At 41.5% G+C, this 21,801-nt stretch overlaps 3 protein-coding genes across 3 annotated transcripts in view; 2 read left to right on the top strand and 1 right to left on the bottom strand.

The window, feature by feature from the left end:
• The window catches only part of LOC139204990 (exostosin-1a-like), a 436,963-nt gene that overhangs the window by 131,641 nt on the left and 283,521 nt on the right, over positions 1–21,801 (top strand). The gene's annotated exons all lie outside the window — the stretch shown is intronic.
• Positions 92–9,237, top strand: trmt11 (tRNA methyltransferase 11 homolog). The gene is made up of 13 exons (XM_070835446.1): positions 92–169; positions 695–760; positions 958–1,031; positions 1,160–1,241; positions 1,358–1,450; positions 1,532–1,666; positions 1,756–1,912; positions 2,023–2,103; positions 2,335–2,499; positions 2,751–2,823; positions 3,279–3,413; positions 6,761–6,881; positions 8,884–9,237. Exons 1-13 carry the CDS (start codon positions 92–94, stop codon positions 9,031–9,033), a joined length of 1,410 nt encoding a protein of 469 aa, XP_070691547.1. The 3' UTR covers positions 9,034–9,237.
• Positions 17,672–21,752, bottom strand: LOC139205606 (kelch-like protein 10). The gene is made up of 5 exons (XM_070835870.1): positions 21,640–21,752; positions 20,315–20,798; positions 19,144–19,761; positions 18,306–18,455; positions 17,672–18,025 (listed from the first exon to the last, which is right to left on the bottom strand). Exons 2-5 carry the CDS (start codon positions 20,750–20,752, stop codon positions 17,672–17,674), a joined length of 1,560 nt encoding a protein of 519 aa, XP_070691971.1. The 5' UTR covers positions 20,753–20,798; positions 21,640–21,752.

The raw sequence follows: 21,801 nt of genomic DNA on the forward strand, positions 1-21,801 counted from the left end.
TCTTTTCCATTTATGGTAACCTGGTGTCCAGGCGGTACCTTTATTTTAGAGCCCGGTTTCAAGTCGGACGTGTTTTGAATCCGCATTAAATATGGCGGCCACCAGCAGTCGATCATGCGTCCAGTATCTATTACATCTTGCCCACGATAATCTGGACTTCAGGTTACCGGTAACCCTCATAAACTTCTCTCAGTTTCTCTCCAGCTCTTGTTGTGGATGTTGAAGTTAAATTGTTGGTGAAAAGAGCAGAATTTAGCAGACAGCAGCCTCTCTTCCTCCTCTTCCTCCTCCTCCTCCTCCTCCTTCCTCAGTGTGCTGCGGTGCAGCTACCTGCTCATTCAAACCGTGAACTGTGTGATCAGATCTAAGCTGTAGTTTCACTTCAGAAGATGTTTGTTTTATCACATGATAATAACACAGTCACACATCTCAACACCTAGTTCACCTCTGTGAGCTCTAGAGACACGATGATAAACTGTAGTTCACACTACATGTACACATCTGTACATCGTACCCTGTGAATAGGACCAGCATGCATGTTGGCACACCTGGACAAGTGGGCGTACATCATGATAATGACGATGTATTATAGTCTGCAGTAATGCACACTTGGTGTAAATAAGCAGGATCATAATCGGTTTTGGTGCTTTTGGTTGCTTGTTTTTAAAATGTACTCTGGTCCCCATTCTTGCAGGAGATTAAGGCCTTGCTGACTCTCAGAGGAAAACCATTCCAGCCGAGCGAAAGCTTCAAAGAAAAGGTTTGCGAGTGGAATTGTACATTTTTAAATATTTTTTTATTGTTCTTTTATTATTGTTTTATTATTGTTCTTCCGTTTTCTCCACTGTTTCTAATGAAGTGTTTGGCTATAATGACTAAAAATTTGTTTTCACCCACATCAGAAGTTTTCTGTCCACTCCCCCGACACTCACTCTTCCTCTTGCCTCGTCTTTCTAGTCCCCTTTCTGGTGTCTGGGTGGTTTGTCTGAGGAAGATGTCCGCAGCATCATGTCCAGATCTGTATGTGCAAAGTAAGTGCTTTAGCTTTGTGGGAGGGCAAGTGGTGGAATGACTTTAACATGCTGCAAATACTGCCAGCCATCTTGATATGTGCCTTGCTACCTTGGCGGTGTTTTCTCATGCTGCATTGGCCTTGCAGGTCTGCTTTTGAGCTATGGGGCCAAGGACAAACACTCAGTGAACTCAGAACATCCCTCTTGAACTACCCACTCGAAAACATGGTTCGTTACAGCCTCATTGTGTTGGACAGACCAATCCCTGCAATTTTCAGAAGACTTTCATATGAAACCTATATGTTTAATTCCTGTTTGTGCTCTTCCTCCGTGTTCCCCTGCAGTCACCGTTCATGCACAAAGACTCAACTTACAGAATCAATGTCTACACTTTCAACAAGACGCTGGTTTTCGCCGACAGAATCAAAAGGATTGATGTGAGTGTGATAATGAATGAATGGTGAAAATGTGTGTGGTGTGTATATATGTGTAAATGCCATCATGTATTTACTCACCAGGCTATGGAGTATCTTCCATTTGAAGGCACAGTGAGCCTGAAGAGCCCTCAGCACATCTTCTGTTTGTTGGAAGATTACGGCACAGACCCCAACAACATCCCCGAGCAACCAGACTACGTCTACTTTGGCCGATGGGTGATAAACATTTAACTGCTCGTTTGCATTTGAATAACAGGGGGTGATCTGAATCTGACCACTTTCATCTTTATACACTCATGCACCAGATAGCGGATGGACAGCGGGAACTGATTCGCTCCCACAGTGTGAAGAACAGACACTTCATAGGAAACACCAGTATGGATTCTGGGCTCTCGTTCATTATGGCCAACCACGCTAAGGTCAAAGAGAATGACCTCGTCTTTGACCCGTTTGTTGGTACAGGTGAGATGACCCTGTCAGTGACTCTCACACTCATGCGCAGCCACAGACAGTCACACACTTCAGTGGAAATCTGTGTCAATAAATCAGATTTTGTCCTTGATGTGTTTCAGGGAGCCTGTTGGTAGCATGTTCTCAGTTTAAGGCCTATGTCTGTGGAACAGATATTGATTACAACACTATTCATGGCAAAGGTAAGTTTGGCTACTCCAAGCTCACATGGCACATCAACTGCTCTCTTAGAATTTAGGACTGTGGTTTTATCTTATAGTTTTTATATTTTAATTTAAGCTTGAAAACATTGCTTCAAGTCATTTCTGTCACCCTGCTCTGAATATCAGATAGGTTCCAAATTTGTGTTTTAAATTTTCTTTATGAGGATAACACCCTTGAGATGTACCATCTTGTTTTCCTTTGTCTTTTAGGTAGGTCGAGCCGTAAAAACCAAAAGTGGCGAGGACCTGATGAGAATATCCGAGCCAACCTGCGACAGTATGGAACAGAGAGGATGTATTTAGATGTAATGGTGTCTGATGCATCCAAGCCTGTGTGGAGGGATGGGTCTCTGTTTGATGCCATCATTACTGATCGTAGGTCCTCAGCTTACTCCTAACAGATCACTATTAACGCTTTAGGCATGCAGACTGTGATAATGTGTCTATAGTTTTTGATTAATTCCTGCTATTCATTTTTCTTTTCTTGGATTTGTATTGATGCTGAAGCAGCATAGCAGCAAGCATGTGCTCCAGCTGCATCTATGGATTTTATTGCATTAATTCCATAATCAGAATTACTTTTGTATTTCTTGTTTGTAATTCCTCTGTGGTTCCTTTGATGTCAGCGCCGTACGGTATCCGTGAGTCCACAAGGAAAACAGGCTCCCACAAAGACATTAGCAAACCCCATGATGGCATGTAAGTTCAGCTGATACTCTCTACAGTAAGGCCATAATAATTATGAAAGCTTTCAGTAATGTTTGATATGTGTTGATATTATATACTGCTCCTATTTATCTCGTTTTATTCTTTTAATTGCTTTTACTTCCCATGTGCTTCTGTCCTTTGCTTGTATTTTCATTTTAACTGCCTTGTCTGGTTTTAGTTTGTTTTGTAAAGCACTTTGTAATGTTAATAATAATCTTTTATTTCTATAGCACTCTTCTTCTCCTCCTTTTTCTCCTCCGTCCTCCTCTTATTATTATTATTATTATTTACTCTAGAGCAGGGTTAGCCTGGACAGCCTGCAGATTTTTAGTCCAACCAATTCACTCAGTTTAAATTTAAGTCCCATTTTTTATGTTAAATGTTGTGTTTTGTTGCTCTAGTTTAAACCCGTTTGTGTTTATTGTTTATTTGATTCTTCTGCTCAGCTTTGCTGAGTCTCATGTCCCAGTCTCTCAGGCGTACCACCTGAGCGACATCTTCACAGACCTGCTAAACTTCTCTGCCTGCCATCTGGTCATGGGTGGGAGGCTGGTCTACTGGCTGCCTGTCTACAGACCAGAGTGAGTATACAGATTGATTGTATGGTGTCTTTAGCTGATACTATGAAGGTCTTCAGAATAACCACAGTCACCATCCATTTCAAACTGCTTGGTTCAAGAGAAACTTTCGCCTCTCACAGTAACATCCAGCTCTTTAAAGCTTATTGATTATTTAAGCAGTCAAGCTAGGTCTGTGACATATTTATTATTGTTGTTTAAAACATACCTTTGTGCATGGAGAGTTTTGATATTAGATTTGAAGGGAATTTTATCTTCATAGGTGTAGATGGAACTCTCTCTGCTTAAATGGAGATTTCCTCCAAATAATGGATTGTATCAATAGGGGGCAGGCTTATACCGTAAACCAAACCTGCACAAAACAGGCTCGTCTGAGCGCAAACTACAACATCTATTAAATCTATTCTTAGCCTTATTAATTCCTCAAATAACCAAACAACATGAAGCAAAGTTTTATTGTAATGTAAACATGATTGATTTGATTTTCTAAAATACAACTACTACTTATAATTAATTTTCCATTGTCTATACCGCTAATCCTCAAGGGCTGCAGAGGGGCTGGAGCAAATCCCAGCTGACATTGGGCGAGAGGCGGGGTACACCCTGGACTGCTTGTCAGTCAATCACAGGGCCAATACATAGAGACAGGCAACCATTCACGCTCACATTCACACCAACAGGAAATTTAGAGTCACCATTTGACCTAACCTGCATGTCTTTGGACTGTGGGAGGAAGCCGGAGTACCAAGAGAGAACCCATGCAAACATGGGGAAAGCATGCAGACTCTCTTTGGCTTTGTAGATTAATTGAGTGAAGTGTAAACAGACAGTACTGAATGTCAGTTTGACAAGTGAGTTAACGAGGTGCTAAATGCCTTTAAAACCCTGCCGTGTGTTTGTTGCTCTCTCAGTTTGAGTCCAGTAGGCTGGCACACAAAGGACTTTTCCACCACACGTTTCCCTTTTTTTTACCTTCCAGCATTTCCCTGTAGCACTATTCCATTCCCGCTCCTATAAAACCCCACGTCTGTAACCACCTGTGTGAATGACAGTGTTTGTACAGATTGGTATACAGGTGTGTTGAGGGCTTCCCACCCAAACAGCTGGGTTACAGTAAACCACAACTAACAGGGCCTTTATCCGTTGGCTCTATCAGATGGCTCTTCTGAAACACAGTTGAGCATTGTTAGATGTCTGTGCATTAACAGAAAGTGAAGTGCTGACTCCAAGTGCAGGTGTTTGACTGTAATGGTATGAACCACAACAGACAGTGGCAGCAATGGACATTTGGGGGAGAAATACCCCACAGGGCTGGAGCTCTTTCTGGTCACTGATTATAAGACTGGGAAGGAGATGAGATAATCATGCACCCTCTGGTTTTTAGTATGTGGCTGTGTGTGAGAGAGAACAAACACACGGACAGACACACCTTGCAAACCTCTAGACCTTTGGTTGTGTGTGTGTGTGTATAATGCAACCGTACCTATGCATGAATGTGTGTGGTCTTATGTATGAGCCCATGCATACATGTGTGTCATCATGTTCACACATTTGTCTTAGCTACTCATCTACCGGTGCTTGACACTGTGCCTGTCAGAGCACCGTGCCAAAATAAACGTCTGAGGCCAGGCGAGGCAGATATGTGAACTATCTGTCTCCACAGTCTGCAGGCTGACCTGTGTGTGTGTTTCTGTGTACAATCGCATGTGTGTTTTTGGATACGTGTGTCTGTGTGTGTAAGCCCAGACGTGGTCTGTCTCCTGGGCCTAATCTGGGGCTCTACAGGGGAGATATCGGGTTTCTGTCACCCCCACATATGTGAGCATCTGCGTCCATGGCTGTGATAGAAACAGTGGGGATTGTGTGTGTCTGCCTGCTTCATGAGCATGGGGAGGTTGTGCTTGTGTGTGTGATGACAGGTGACACAATGTCCTGTCAGCGAAAGGCTGCGTCTAGACCCGGTCAGACCCCTTAAACTCTCTTCCCTTTCTACCCTTAAAAAATAAATTAAGAAAAAGTATCAAGACAGATGACGGAATATCAGTCATCACAGCCATAAAATGACCTAATTACAACATAAACAAGTGAAGCAAAGGGTATAAATGAACCATGTTTTCATTTTCAGGTCATCATTTTTTACTTCAGTATAAGTTTGTGGACATTTTGGCAAATCTCTCATTTAGTGGTGCTGGCACCTTCACTAGGAGTCACTGTCCACTCCTTCGGTATCACAGTTTGAATGCTGTGAAATTGAGAGTACATGCATTAATTAGCAGAATTTTAAAATATAATTGGACAAATAATGTAATTTGAATCAAATGTTTTGTGTAAGTTTTATAGCCCTGTTCTCTGTGTGATAATTTGCCTCTGACCTGCCCCACTACTGGTGCTGTTTTTACGGTTTAACTATCATAAAAAATTCCTATTATGTGTAAAAAGAAAATTCTTAGATAAGCAGAAGGTATCCTTATGGCAAAAATGAAAACAAGCTTTAATTAGTATGGCACAAATAAAGCCAGTGAGCAGTTGCACTTTGTGTGAAATTGTCATTTACAAAGTCATGGATGAAGAAGCTCTGACGACAAACACTGCGCCTGGTTAGACATTAACACTAGCTCAACAGGTATGGCTCTTCACTAATGACTCCTGATTGGCAGGAGAGAATTATCGCCTGGTTGCATCACCACCAGTCGCCGTGACGACCAAACATCCTGCCACCGCAGAGGCCCACATGCGGCCATGGCAACGGGGCAGACAAACAGTGATGTGCAAATCTGGCTTTGAGTCGGGACTGTAGCTACTGTGATGGTGGTTAGGAGAAAGTGCTACTGACACAAATATGCAAACACATACATCATCCGCTGTTAATAGGCCCTAACCTGGCCTGGCTAGTGATGACAGAGCCAGCAGCCGACCTGTTGGGTCAGAATCACTTTTTCCACCTTCGTCTTTGCACAAAATGAGCTGCCTTAGCTTAAGCGGGTGCGGTTACACTGCACTGGGCAAATGTTTAGTGATATGATCGGCGAGAGAGAAACAGAATGAGGCATGAAGAAAGAAAGTGCAGGCACTGGAATGGGTGGCAAAGAGAGTTGGCAAAAGTTAGGTAGTAATTTTGACAGGATTAGTCTGTCTGTATCCCAGCAGCCTTTTCATGGCCTCCAGACTAAGTAGGAAGTTCAATGTTTTCACAAAGGCCTTAAACATTCCTCTCATGTAGTTCTTTAGTTGTGCATGATTGAGATTTATTATGCCCAGATGAAGGAAATTGTTCTCTCTCTGTTTTCTCTCTGCTCCTTATTTTATGGAGACTAATGGGTAATGTGAGTACATATGTGTCCCCCTTCCAGGTACTGTGAGGAGATGGTACCTCTTCATCCATGTCTCCAGCTCATCAGTAACTGTGAGCAGACACTCTCCAGCCACACCTCAAGACGCCTCATCACCATGGAGAAGATCAAGGAGCCTGAGGTGAGTGCTTTTACTTTGAATGTGTTAGAGCTGAAGCAATTGGTCAATCAACTGATACGTCGAGGAACAGAAAATTAATTGGAAACTATTTTCACAGCCGATTAATTATTCAAGCAAAATGTTCTCTTTCCAGTTTCTCTCATGTACAAATCTTTTTGTTGTTACTAAAACTGAATGTGTTACGTCAGACATGGTTTTAGTCTGTTGCTTGGATAAAACAAATCACTGTGGGCTCTGAGAAACCAAAAAAAATTTAAAAACATCCATTTCCTTCTGATGGTGTGTATGGCTATAAAGTTGACCATAAAATATAATTTTTTCATCCTTTGATTGCGAGCACAACTCCTTGAATATATTATTTTTAGTTATGCATTTTGGTTGCAGTGTGAGAAGCGGCAATGTACCCGTACACCACCGTGTGTGCTGCAGAGGTTGTTTACTGTTTTTGTATGTGTGAGCATGAACAGCAACACAGTTATGACTTAGTTTATGTAAAACGAGAGCATGTGTGTGTCTCCCTGTTCTTTCATGTTTTTCATGTGTACTTCACAGAACTGTTTGTTTATGTAACCACATAAGTATGTGTCATGTTCATGTATGTCGTATGTGCATATGTATATGTTTTTTACATGTCATCCCAGTGGAAGTGATGGTGTCTCTCTGTCTGTCTGGGCTAAATCCTCACCATCTGGCTGTGATTGGCTCATTTCTTTTATACTGGAACCCTAAATGGCTTAATCACACATCGTATGGAAAACAATCCATCTTTGGATCTGACATCCATTCCACTTCAAAACCCCAAATTGCTCCCATAAAGGGCCCCGTATGACACGCACACACAAACACACACTTGTTTGATCTTATCTGACTGGTATCTATCTCAGGTCTCAGAGTTTGTCCTCACCAAATAGGCTTCGATCCGCACTTATCTGCTCTCATCCACCAGGATCTACAGCCTTGTGTGAATGAACACTTAAATGTGTTTCTATGCCTATGATATATGTGCATGTGTCTGCACTTTTTCTGTGTTTTGACAGTAAAAGGGTAAGCCTAATTGCTGTAAATGCCTCCTGTTAAGCTATTGCAGAAAAAGCTCTCTGAAACCTCACATTTTCTTATTTATGGGGTGTGACATAATGTGTTAAATTACCTATTTGCCCAATTTAACACTGAATGTATGTAACCCTCCACCTGTATGGTTGTTGGCAAAGGCTGAGTGGTTATTTCCACTGTTTCCAGTTGTTTGTAGTTATGTCCCTCTATCTTTATTAATTTCAGGTCATGGTTATGTTGTCAGTCTTGTAACCCAGAGTTTTCCCTCAGAGTGGTCATGGAAACTGTTTCCAGGTTGCTTGGCAGCATCAGCAAGCAAAAGAGAGGTGTTGCTGACAAATTACAGGCCCAGCACTGGAGTCATCACTTCCAACTCAACTCACCTCATTATTCCTCTCTCAGCATCTCTCTTCCTTCATCCCTCCGTTGACCAGCGGCTACCTTACAGCCAAGACAAACTGTTTAACTGTAGGGATTCATAACAGTTCATATACATTAACAAAACACACAAGCACAGTCCTGTTCCTACATGCAAACATGGAAAAAGTATGCAAACCTTGTAATGCCAATGGCATACTGACATGTACTGGAAAAAAGGAGCTGTTTCAACCTTAACATCCAAAATTTCCTCTAAATTTATATAGTGTTTTCACATTTTTGTCTCAATCAATGCTTGTTTTAGTGGGAAAAGAAAAAAAAAACTGTCAGCTGCCAGTTGTTCAGGTTTATTTCTATTTCTTTTATTTTTCTCATAATATTTAACAAGCTGTAATTAAGTCTTGTTTTTATGAGTAAAAAGGTAGAGGGTAAAAAAAATCAATACATGTATTCCAGTTCATATAATGTAGCTAAATGCTGTAAGAAGTTCTTTCTTTGTTTTATTTGGATAAAACAGGCTGTCAGGTTAAATAAGTTCAGTACGGTTACCTCTTTATTTGTTTCTTTGCAGGAGTCAGACAGCCTGGCTCATCTGGCAGACCCTCGCTTCAGCCCCTACCAGGGACACAATGCCTTCAGAGAGAAGTATTTCTGTGGACTAAACAAGAGGTGTGGCAAGGAAGACAACAAAGCTGATGTCAATGGAGAGTCAACAAATTAATTTCAACAAATTAAAGGATGAAGGTCAGAGGAAATCTCAGCATCTTTATAGAATATAGAAAACAACCAGATACAAGAATCGGGACATGGTTGTCAGTGAACTCAAAGAAGGAAACAAACCAACTTCTTTTATTGTTATAATTTTTTTTTATCTTTCCCACTATTTTAACTGATTCTTTTTAAGCCCGTACCTATTGCTTTGTAAATAAATGGATTAAATACAAGCGTCCTCTCCTCTGAGTGTTGACTATTGAAAACACAAGACAATTACTACACTAGATAGTCAACTGCCCGAATGGTAAGTGCAGCTTTTGTTTATGTTTTAGGACAAACATTTATATGAGCACATGGTGTTAAATGTTAAAGAGATACTCCAGTGATTTGCTAGTACATTTCCATGAGGTTACAGGAGACACATATTGTGGGGTGGGGGGTGGGATCAAAAGAGTAGAGGGTGATATTATCCTGACTTCGCTATAGCTTAAACTCCAAAAGCACTTTATCCTAAACTTCCCATAATGCAACTTGATGCCTTCCTTCGTAACGCCCTCTATCCCTCCACACCTCCAGTTTGTAACACAGGCTTCCTGTTAAAATATATGGATTTTGCATTATTACAGACAATAGACCAAATAATTGTCTTTGTTTATGTCTGTTTGACTTGTTTTCATTTAGCCATAGTTAACAGTCTATTCTTTCTCCTAAATTCCTTCTCTATTCATTGTCAGTGCCTTTAATGTGCCTATGAAACAATAACCACAGGCTTTTTTTTATACCACACTGTACTGGACTGACTTTAATGTTGGCTGATGTGTTTTATAAATTCTGTTGTTCATGAAATTTAAAAAAAAATCTAAAACACAATGTATAACTAGTTTAGAGCCTTGGTGCTGCTTTATTCAGACAAAGGAAGCGTGTGAAGGCGAGAGAGGCCTCCCTGTGCAGGCAAGGGCTCAAATGACAGGGCGTCCCCACCTTGCCACACACCACTACAGTTAGTCAGCAGCTTTTGTTGTTTTCCAACCACAGTTTACATGCAGCCTGGCTCATTATTCATCTCCTGAGAGCGACGCAGCAGGCCTTTATGTACATTACCCCTTCAGTCTGTTTATCAGTTGGGCCTCTGCCTTTCCACCACACTTCCCCGTCTGCCCTGCTTCACAGGGAGAGGGTTCCAGGCACAATCACATGATACCCGGCTCGCCATCGTTTGCGGTGTGCGCTGTTTACAGTTCCCACAGTGCCCTTTTGTTGTCTATCATCATCAAGCAAAATCAAATGATTCCACAAGACAGTTGGAGACTTCGCCTTTCTTTACTTATCATTTATGTCCTCTCTCTCTTGGCATTTCTTCACTTGTTACATGTGAATTAGTAGCGTTTTTGCCACAACAGAAGACCCCTCTATGTTGAAGATCATAGTTTAATGCAGTTCCTCTATTACTGTGTTTGAGGGGTGGTGTGTGTGTTTGTTCAGCCACAAAATAGTGACAAACCATGTTCTCCAAGAGCCCTCAGTCTCTGATGATGCACACTATAATTAGAGAGGGGGGAGGGGCGGGGGTTCCTCGCTACACCACTTAATGCTGTCCAGACATGGAAATTCTGTTTGTGTGTGCGCATGTGTGTACTTGCAAGATCTGGTTTTGTTTTATGTTGGATGCTAATTGCAGCAGAGCCGTTTCCTGGTGTAATTCAGTGGCAATAAAATGACCTGAGACCTAACCTTTAAATAATATCATATCTCAACCATTGGTTTGGTCCGGCTTTACTACTCTCCCTCTTCCCTCTCTCACCTTCACCTCCTCACTCGCCTCACCTCTGCCCTTTCCTCCTCTCTCCTCTGTCCTCTATCGACCTCAATTTTTCTCAACGCGGAACTCCCTTTAGGAGGAGAGGCCACTGTTTTGGAACGATGGCTTCTGATTAAACTCCCCTCGGTCTGAAAGTGACCCTCAGACTGCTGAGTCAGCTGGTGCACTATAAGAACCTTAGGATACACACACACACACACACACACACACACACACACACACACACACACACACACACACACACACACACACACACACACACACACACATTTACACAAAAAGTAAAACTTTAGCCCAAACCTATTTTTTAACCTTAAACTAAAATCACCAACTAGCCATGAAAACATGGTCAGTCAGAAGTCAGTCACTTTGCAAGAACGTCCTTACTCTAAAGATCTCATGCCCTTTGATTTAAGAACATGCACGCGCATCACTATTGAAATCTTTTGCAGGCTGGAGGAGCTGCAGAATAGGACAATAAACAACTGGTATCAATAAAGGAATAGTTCAACATTTTGAGAGACTAGACCAGTACCACTCGTGCCTTGCAAGCAGCTAAATAGCTTATCTTAGCATAACGATAGGAAACAAGGGGAAACAGCTCTATGCAAAATCCCAAATGTAAAATCAATCATTTTCACTTTGTCCACAATATGCAATTTTTAAACAAAGCAAACCAGCTGCTGGCGTTAGCTTCATATTTTCCATACAAACAAGGGGTATCAATTTTCTCAAACAGCTCTCTGCAAGAAAGCAAATAAGTCACTCACCAAAATGTTAAACTTTTCCTTTAATCACTAGAATAAGAAGGCAGCACGTGCACAGCACACACAAACACCCCTTTCAAACGTTCAGGGAGGATCCCTGCAGTCAGAGGGAGAGGTGTATCTATCATGATGTCCTCATCAGATCTCACGGGAAGATGCTCCACACATCTGTTAGCCACTGATGGATAGCAAATGGCTGGACACCTATTGACCTGTAACACTAGCTAACACACTCATCCATTTTCACTGAAGTGTGTGAGGCACATTCACATAATCACACCTGTAAGGTTTTTCATGTTATATTATCTTACAACATCAAATCACAAAGGACTTAATTTTATTTCAAATTTAAAACAGTTCTCTGCAAAATGGCCTTATTTTATAAAAGAAAACTTTTGCCTTTGTGCTCCATAAGTCACAGCTCTGTTGGAGAGTGGCAAGGAGAAAGCTACAGTTAAAACTCACACAAAAACCTGCGTAGAGTTTGCCAGAAAGCAAGAAGATGCTTTGGTGTTTTTTGGCCATCAAACAAAACACTGTTTGACGTCAGCCAAATACTGCAAATCCTCAGAAACACGCTATCCAGTGAAGCATGATGGTGGCAACATCATGTTGTCGGGATGAATGAATGTGGCCAAATACAGGGAAATCCTGGCAGAAAACCTATAGCAGTTAGCAACACGTCTGCAACTTGGGAGAAGAGTTTTCTTCCAAGAAGACAATGAACTCAAATTTAAGGCCAAATTTACACTGGAATGACTTAAGAACAACAATGTGAATGTCCTAGTGTGGTAAAGCCAGAGTCCTGATCTCAGCCCAATTGAGAATTTGTGGTTAGACATGAGCAGAGTTGTTCACTTTTGATATTCTTGCAACCTGACTGAGCTGAAAAGAAGAACAGAGAAAATTCCAGTGTTCAGATGTCAAAAAGAAGCTGATCAAGACCAATCCATGTAGACATACACTGTACTGATTTGAAAGGAGTGAATACTTGATATTCATTAAACCAATGTTATTTAAACCAACATGTAGTAGAAACAAAGACAAAAAACAAATTAAGTTGCCTTTGACTTAATGTTGTAAAATGAGAAAACTTCTAATGGCAAGAATACATCTTACAGGCACCATATATGTAAGAGAGTGTCACAGGAAGATTGTATGTGAAGGCTGTGTGGGTGTGTGTTTTAGGAGGCAGGATTGTAAGTGTGTGAAGGCTAAAAAGAGAAACTTCATAGCGCACAGCTGTGTGTCAAAGCTTCACACATACACAAACACACATACACACCCAAGTAACTGGACATATGTGGCACAGGTGCAGTGCACCTGTCCGTAGCCAGAGGAGTTTGGACACCTGCAAGTCCTCCACCCCTTCTCGCTTTTGCCTCCCCTGCCCTCAGGTTACCCCAGTGCCCTCATCCACCTCGGGAAGCACTCCGCAGCCCCTCAGTTGTTGATCGAGGTAAGATGAGAGCTGTTATCTCAATGTCTGGGAGGAGAAGCACAGCAGAGGAAGAGCCTTTATAGTGCCACAAATCACCACAGGAGTACCAACTCACACAGCTGTGTGAAACTCAAACCCTGCTCAGAACAAAGTAGAGGAGGAAGATGAGGAATCAAGAGGGAGCAGTCAGAGAAGAGAGGAGGGTAGAATAGTTTGAGATGACTGGTTTCTATTATTGTACATCAAGGATACAGCAACTTCAGTGCATCTTTTCCTAGCATTGCTGAATTCAGTGCCACTAGATGACAGCCTTGAGCAGAGGAAGCATTCATAGTATCCCTCAAAGTGATAGCAAGAGTTCCTGTGTGAGCTGTGTGTGCTGTACCCCATACACCCTAAAGACTGTTTGCCATACAATCAATGCTGTGCAGCTTGTAAACAAACAGTTCAGGGGCTAAGCTTTTGAAGTGATAGAGCTGTGGCTGAGCAAGAGCAGAGCAGCTCGGAACACACAACATCCTCTCAAAGATACTTGCTGGAAGTAGTGAGGGTTGTTGGCCCAGGAAGTAAAGGGGGTGACTGAACGGCTTGTCACACAACTTCCTCATCCTTCTTTCACCTATCCAAGGCCCATTCACAATGATTGTATGCGGCTGTTAGAACATCATGCAAGGTTATATCACAGGGTTAAGTTTGACAAAACTTTAACTACAACTGCTCGATCTTTACTTCCAATAAACCCACCGCTTTGTGGTCTGTGAGTCCAAAGTCCTCCACAGCAGTTCACATATGCATTGTTGATTTTGTGAAATTACATGTTTGTCCATGTGTGGATGGATGATGATGTGTGTTTATGGGATCGTCACACTTAATATGACTGTAAAAAAGAAGAAAAAAACGTGTTTGTAGCAGAGAGCAGCAGGGGGGCAAAGAGCCAAAGACAAACAGTCAATGAGTGTATTTGGATGTGTGCATATGTGTCTTATTTTCTGTTTATTGTGTTTGTGTGTATGTGTGGGTTCTTGCGGTTGTCAGTGCTGTTCTCCATTAATGACAAGAAACCGCTGGATGGCTCCCTCACGCCCTTTTTTAATGACTCTTAACTGCCAAGTGGGTACACACACACACACACACACACACACACACACAGCCAAGATGGCAAACATGGTGGTTGTGACACATTTCCTCTTCAACTCTTGCAAGGATCATAAAGCACTAATGTCTCTAACTGAGCTTAATATAAGACACCAGTGAGGACGTAGCCATTCATACATTTTCCGTAGCTTCCTATTCAGGGATACTGGGACCCTATCCCAGCATGCATTGGATTCAAGGCATGGAAACAGCCTGGACAGGTTACTAGTCTGTCCTAGAGCAAATACAGACACACCCCCTCACACTGAAATTCACACTAATGAGCAAATTTGAGTCTCCCGTCTCACCAGACTTGCATGTATTTGCAAAGTGGGAGGAAACTGGAGCTGCCAAAGGAAATAACTGAACATGGGAAGTACACCACAGAAAGGAAATATCATTATTCTCTGTGCTTTACATGATTTACTAAGTTAGCAACTGTTTTAAAAATGACTCTCATGCTCTTCATGGCAAGTACCTTTTTTCTAAAACCTCCCTTCTGCACTATAAGAATATACTGGCCACACTCTAATATGCACCAGCAGCAGCCCATTCCCCTATTTTGTATTTATTCCTGAAGTCCCTTCTTTATCTCTTCCACCTCCAGCCCACTTTGCATGGTCCCTGCATCCCCGACATCTTCCCTCTCTCTGAGAAATTACATCTTTCAGGATGAGCTGCTCTGCCTCTCAGCAGTGAAGAGTGCTGGTCTGTGTTGGGTTTGAATTTCAGTGATGCACCTCAGTGCCTCTTGAGAGGGCCTGATTGAGGTGTAGGGGTACTGTGTGTCTGTGTGTGTGTACTACAGGTAGTGTGTCTGCAAGCATCCCTGGTTGTGTAGATATGTATTTTGCCGATCACACCGACCTCTGTCACGGCTGTTTAGCTGGGTGGAATGTGTTATCCATGGGGGTGTGCGTTAGTCAGGGCCAGGATACACGCATGGTGCTCAAATGTTTTCTCCTTCGGGACCTGCGGGGACTATCACACCCCTATCACTACTAGGTGAATTTGTGAGGCCTCCTGGCTACCAACACACTCACACCTGTTCTTTCTGAGGTAAGCCTGATGAGAACTGGCTGAGCCAGTCTGTCCATGAATCTCTATCTGTATTGTGTCTATTACTTTGTCTTTGTCTAATCACTTTCTGTAACTTCAACATTACATTGGACTATCCTGTGATATTTGAAATCTCACACAAAACACATCTGTCATCTAGCATGACATTAAAGGAATACTTCAACATTTTGGAAAGCTTTTTGAAAGTCTGTAGATTAAATGAAGCTATAGGTAGGAAATGGTTAACTTAGCTGAACTTAATGACTGGAAACGGGAGAAAACAGCTAGCCTCTCACATCTGTAAAGCTGTTGTTTGTTTTTGGTACAAAAAAAACATATAAAAGCGACAACTTGTGTTAGAGGCAGTTACCTGCCGGACAATTTCTTGGTCAGACACAGTGTAGTCTCCACTACCTCTTGTGGTGGTAAAAACTTGTCCTCAGTATTTAGACAACTTAATCATATTTTTTCCGCTCAGCTTTTCTGATCTGATTAATCAGCTCATATAAAACTGCTTGGATGAAGCACTTTTCTAACTTAATTTTCCTTTCTGCTGCACTGTGGCCAAAAACGACCTCGCCAGTCTCTGACAGTGTGGAACTCAAACCAAATAAACCCTGTAGATTTGAGTTAGTGCTTGTTCATGTTGTTACAGCTTTTTGGCTTGGCACAAGCCAGGACCAACACTGCATTTCATCCATGTAGCATTCAGGGCTGCCCAGAGCTCTAACAACTTTGTTTTATATTGAAAGGTAGCATGAAAAACTACAGTACAACGCTGGTAGCACGTCTTTTAAGTTGTCTATAAGCTGTTTCTCCGAACAGATAAAACACAGTAAAGGGCACCTCAAGCTTCAATTGCATATGGAGTTTTAAATGGACTTGAATCCAACTCAAGTTTTTAGTAAAATGTTTTGAGGTCTTTATTTTCCTCTCTGAACAACAACAGACGCAGTTCTGGTCAAAGAGTATCCTTGAGGCATTTTAAATGGTTGATATAAAATTAAGTGTTACAGGCAGATTAACACAAAAACACAACATTCCCTAACAAACCACAAGAAATGATGTTTATTTTTGTTCTTTTCTTTTCTTACTGTTATTGAACAATGTTGCTATGCTACCTCTTCACCACCATAAACAATTTGCAGACCGCTAAAGACCCTGCTGGTGGCTCGGGGCTTGCTTGTTGGGTTGCCAGGTTGCAGGGATGTCCAGTAGATATAAAATGCACACTTTTTTTTTTGTCTTTTTTTTTCATTTTCTGGTTCTACACACTTGAGAGAAAACCCATATGAAAAAAGCCTAACCCACTCTTTCACCTGTAAACTAAAAAGGCTTTGATCAGAAAGCCATATTAGAATCTATAGTCTGTAACCTGAGGCTGGTGGGAAGTTGGTTTCATTTGTTTACTTTGTGTGTTTGGATACTGCGTGATGAAAACTTTGTTGCTGATTTTTTTTTATCATTCTTGCATAGCTTTTGTTGAACATTTTGAGGCTTTATGAACATAAATAAATAAAATGTGTGTTTATGTAAGCTTCTGCATTTTTGCATGCAGGAGCATGTTGGTGTGTTGGTGTCTGCACACCCATGACTGTGTGTGTGTGAGTGATTTTACCTATCTGTACAATTTGTATTGTGGGGGCTTTCCACAACATCTCTCTCTTTGCTTGCAAATTTTCCTTCCAGCTGCCCTTATTGAAATCTGTGTACCTCTTGTTTTCTTCCCTCTCTGATGTTTTTTTTACCTCCCATCTGCCAGACTTGTGCAATGATTCAGCATCTGCCATAAAACAGCAACCAGTCCTGGTAGTCTAAAAACCACCAATCTGTTTTAATTGGGATTTGAATCAAGGTGTAACATGGTCATCTTTTGGGATTTTTTCCATATGTAAAGCAAAAAATGCTTCAGTTGTATTAAAACTAACACCAAACTTTTGCTTCTATGCCTGACTTGAACATTCATCACAAATCTGTTATTCATCAGGCAATGCACCGTTGTCTGATGTTCCCATATGGCTACCAGACAACAGCCAACAGTTTGATTTTATAGCTCGGTTACCTCACAAAATAAATATAGTGTTACATCTTTAAAAAAATCTAAAAATGAGAAGCCTACTGACAGCACTGATCCTCCCCTTGATTTTATGGGGGACAGTTGGGCATAATAAGGATGCAGGACTTTTTTGCTGCGAGTTACTGTTGCAATAGCACACTCTGGATCAAACCTTACGTCTGCAGGTAGGCCACAGCACCCTTCTCACATAGCATGAAACTTACAAGTTGTCAGACAAACTGAAAAGTTAAAGAAATCTCTAGTATAGTAGCAGCTTGATGCATGAGGAAATTTATTTCATTACTTTTCAAGTCTTGCCAAGGTGGATGGTGGCACAGGGCAGGACTACGCTAAAACTGTGTTGGAGTATTAGCTGGAGTCTCCTGACTCCTCATCCAACTCAAAAAGCGGCAGGGTGTCACGAGGGACCACGTACTTGGCAATGTTAGGAATCCCGGACACCACGCAGCAGCTCAAGGCACTGCGGTAAATCTCCATGTCACAGGCCTCAGACCACTCATTGGTTGTTGCGTCGTAGTACTCGACATTATAGGAGGTGGTGAAGCCGTTGAAGCCCCCAACAGCAAAGAGCAGATCGTCGATCACCTCGATGCCAAAGTTGCTGCGGGGGGTCAACATGAAGGACACTGCTTGCCAGGTGTTGGTCCGGGGGTTGTAGGCCTCAACGCTGCGCAGACGTGTGTTGCCATCAAAGCCACCAACCTATGGGCAGAAAAGTAAAATAAAGTGCTTAAATGCAGACAGTTTCTCAACACACAAGAAAGAACACCCGTGTTCAAAGTGTCTGAGTTAAAAATTCAGTACATTCAGTACGATTCAGAACATAATGAGTTTTTAGTTATGCCAACGCTATTTCTATGTGGATGACAATGTCAGTCTGTCAGTCGGTTGGTAACAGCCACTAAATTTGACACAGACCTTCATGGTGACCAGAGGGTTAAATGTGCAATGTTCATAAGTTTCTAGTGTTTTATCTACTTACTACATAGACTTGGTCAGCATATGCAGTGACGCCAGTTCCACTGCGCCGGCTGATCATTGGGGTGATCATTGTCCACTGGTTGGTTTCTGGACTGTAATATTCACATGTCTGCAGGCATTCGTTCCCATTAAAACCACCACAAATGTAAACCTGGGGAGAACAGAAGGGTCATCAAGATGTTTAGCACTTTTCTTGGCTTCAACTGATCACTATGTATCCTCTATTAAGACAAATAAGACAGAAATATTTGTACAGTATTGTAGGATAATTGATGAATTATAGCCTAGACCCAATGTCTAATGAAGAATCTCTGAATCCACTTGAAAAATAAACTGGATTGGTAAGGTCTGATATTATCTGCCAATAAATTGATCAGCGCAAGCTGATAAAATACAGAAATGTATATTGTCATTATATACATTATATTATCATTGAAAAAAAATTATAAATTATTTGGAGGGGTTGAGACCTGTGTTATGTTTAGGCTATACTGTATTTAACCTGTTTCAAATGTTATACCATCCCTACACAAATTAACTACAGTATTCAATACTGTAAAACACATGTATTATCACTTTCATGCAGAGAACATCACAAATGTTTCAGATATAGATTGCCAAAGACCTTTAGTCTTACTCTACTTTCTGGACAATTTTCCACTTACTTAAACACAACTGCAAAAAGTTAAAAACTAATCATGGACCTCATTTTTATCTAATAGTTTGATTTTCTTTACAAAATGCATTACAGGTCAGATCACAAGGTCAGATAAAGTATCAGCTTAGTCACTATCATGCTACTCTGTTACTCTGAACTATTCCCAGCTGTTCCTTCCCACCTTGTTCTGGAGTGTTGTGCAGCTGGCGTCGCTCCTCTGCTCATGCATGGGAGCAATAAGATACCACTGGTTGGTATCGGGCCTGTAGCGCTCTGCAGTGCTGAGTCTTGTATGGCCGTCATAACCTCCCATGGCATAGATGCATCCGTTCATCACAGTGACGCTCACATAGCAGCGGCGGCAGTACATGGGTGCTGCCTCATGCCAGGTGTTTGTGCTCAGGTCATACCTGCGCATGCTGTTGAAATACTCCACCCTATCAAAGCCACCAACACAGTAGACATACCCATTGAGGAAGGCAGTACCATGATAGGCTCGAGGGCGCTCCCGATTGTCAGTCACATTAAACCAACAGTCAGCACGGACATCATATGCTTCTATGCCGTTAGTTGGATCACCGCCGCTCCAGCCTCCAATGGCCAACAGGATGGCATTAGGCAGGCGAGGGCGGGCGAGAGGTGTACAGAGCCCAGACACAGAGGGCCTGTTTGCCATGATGAGATTTATGGTGTGCAAGGCTTCTGTGGTCATGTGCAGGCACTCATGGTTGTTTTTCACCAGCTCATTAGACCTCACATTGATCCTGAGGTACTCGACACTCATTAAGGCCAGCCGGACCTGCACAGACAAAACAGGACAGAATCTTTTAATTGAACTTAATGGACAGTGGTCCAGACCTCTGCTGCCATTTTATAAGAATACCTTTATATATGGCTTTAACTTTCAAAAGGGGGACAATGTTCATTGGCTGGTCTAGAGAACAATTTAGTGTGCTCTGTCCCCAGTATTGAGTTAGTCTCAAAACCAATTTCAGCCTCTCAAACTTAGGTTGCTTTTACTTCTAACAACTGCAGACTACGGTGTGTTTTGTTTGTCGTGTGAAAGTTTTGTGCTCGATATGTGATTTTAATATAAATTCAAAAACTAAACTGCCATTAAATCCATTTGCTGACCGAAAACTGTTTACTTCTACTATATGATCTCCCTATCTCTATAAACGATTTCATCATTTGGTAATCATGACAACAATATGTATGTGCGGGCCAAATTAATTGAACTACGGACAAGAAAGCACTCTTAAACCTGCAGAACTTTGTCATAGAATGGACTTAAATTTGACAGCAGTGGCCTTACAGTATTGATTATTGTTGCTGTCAGGATAACACCATACCTTAGATAAAAGCACAGTGATATGTCCATTTCGTTCTTCAAGATCGTGGGCGATCCAGTGAATGATGGCCTCATACAAAGTATTCTCCTTTCTCACATTGAGGTCGTCTCTATCAATGATGCCAGCGAGTTCCTCCACAGAGAGCTGCAAGAACTCTTCATAGCAAACAACCTCCTCAAAATGATCAATGATATAGCAGAAGGCCTTGTGCTGCAGTTCGGACGAGAAGCAGATGTTGGTGAACTGCCAGATGCCGATGCAGTTCTCTGGGCAGAGTTGCTTTCCCAGGAAGTCCAAGCAAGTTTGCACAAGGTCCATTACATTGAGCTGATCGGCTGCTAGCAGCAGCTCCTGTACGTTGCCCCTCATCACAGGAACAAAGCCAGTGTATGCAAACTCAATGATGAGCTGCATCATCTCAGGAGACAGGCCAGGCATGTTAAAGACCTTTTTGTCTGGTGTTGACCAGCGTCTGAAGAGTGCTCTGTGGGTTGGAGTGAAGACACAACAGAGAATTGAAAATTAACTGTTTTCAACCGTTTCTTGACATCTTTTTGAAGTATAGCATTTTTCAAGACACCTGACTATACATTATTTGGTATAGTATATACTAATCAGTGTATACTAACCTTATAGTATACTGCTATACTGTATAAATCAACTTATTTTACCATTTTGTATTAACAGGAAATTATAAAATACATTTGCCACTGGACATGTTTTTATGTAGTTTATATTGTTTTACTTTGATTTCTTCTGTGGTCTTTCTGGAAGTGTTTCATTAGCTGTGAACAGTTTCTCCTTTTCCTTTGTGTATTGAATTTTTCTCAACTGTTTCAAGAGTGCATAAAAATTTATGAGCATATTTGACAACTAATTTACCACTTTTCTGAACACTCAGCATACTCAGATTCTGCTCAGATGTACAGTAGTATGGAACAATTACTGAACAACACATCAAGCAAAGTCCAATTGGGCTTTACATCCAAAAACCAACCAATGACCAACACACCTCATGGAAGTTTATTCTTTATATTGAACTGTGTATAGACTAACAGGGAACTGTTAACTGTTACTTAACTTTTGACTATTAAAATGATCCTTCAAAACATGTTCTGTATATTATTTTTGGTGTTCATCAGGTCTTTAATATCAGGTTTCCTCTGTGTTAAATGTGCTATCACAAATGCCCAATCAATGTAACTCATTCCTCATTGTGACTGGTGTATTTGTCAGACTTACATCATTAACTGATCATTAATTTTTCCTGCTCATTTTAAAGATATGAATTCATCAGATTCCCTCCTAATAGCAGATAAACTCACCTGAAATACGAGCTGCAGTTACAAAGGATGACCTTATGGATTTGAAATTCGACATCCGCAACTTTGATAACTGCATCGCAAAATGCACCCTCCTGACGGAGATCATTGTACACTGAGCTTGGCCTGAGAGAAGAGTTGCCTTGATCATTCATCTTGAGTTTT

The sequence above is a fragment of the Pempheris klunzingeri genome, chromosome 8 (assembly GCF_042242105.1).
Source record: "Pempheris klunzingeri isolate RE-2024b chromosome 8, fPemKlu1.hap1, whole genome shotgun sequence".
Lineage (NCBI taxonomy): Eukaryota > Metazoa > Chordata > Actinopteri > Acropomatiformes > Pempheridae > Pempheris > Pempheris klunzingeri.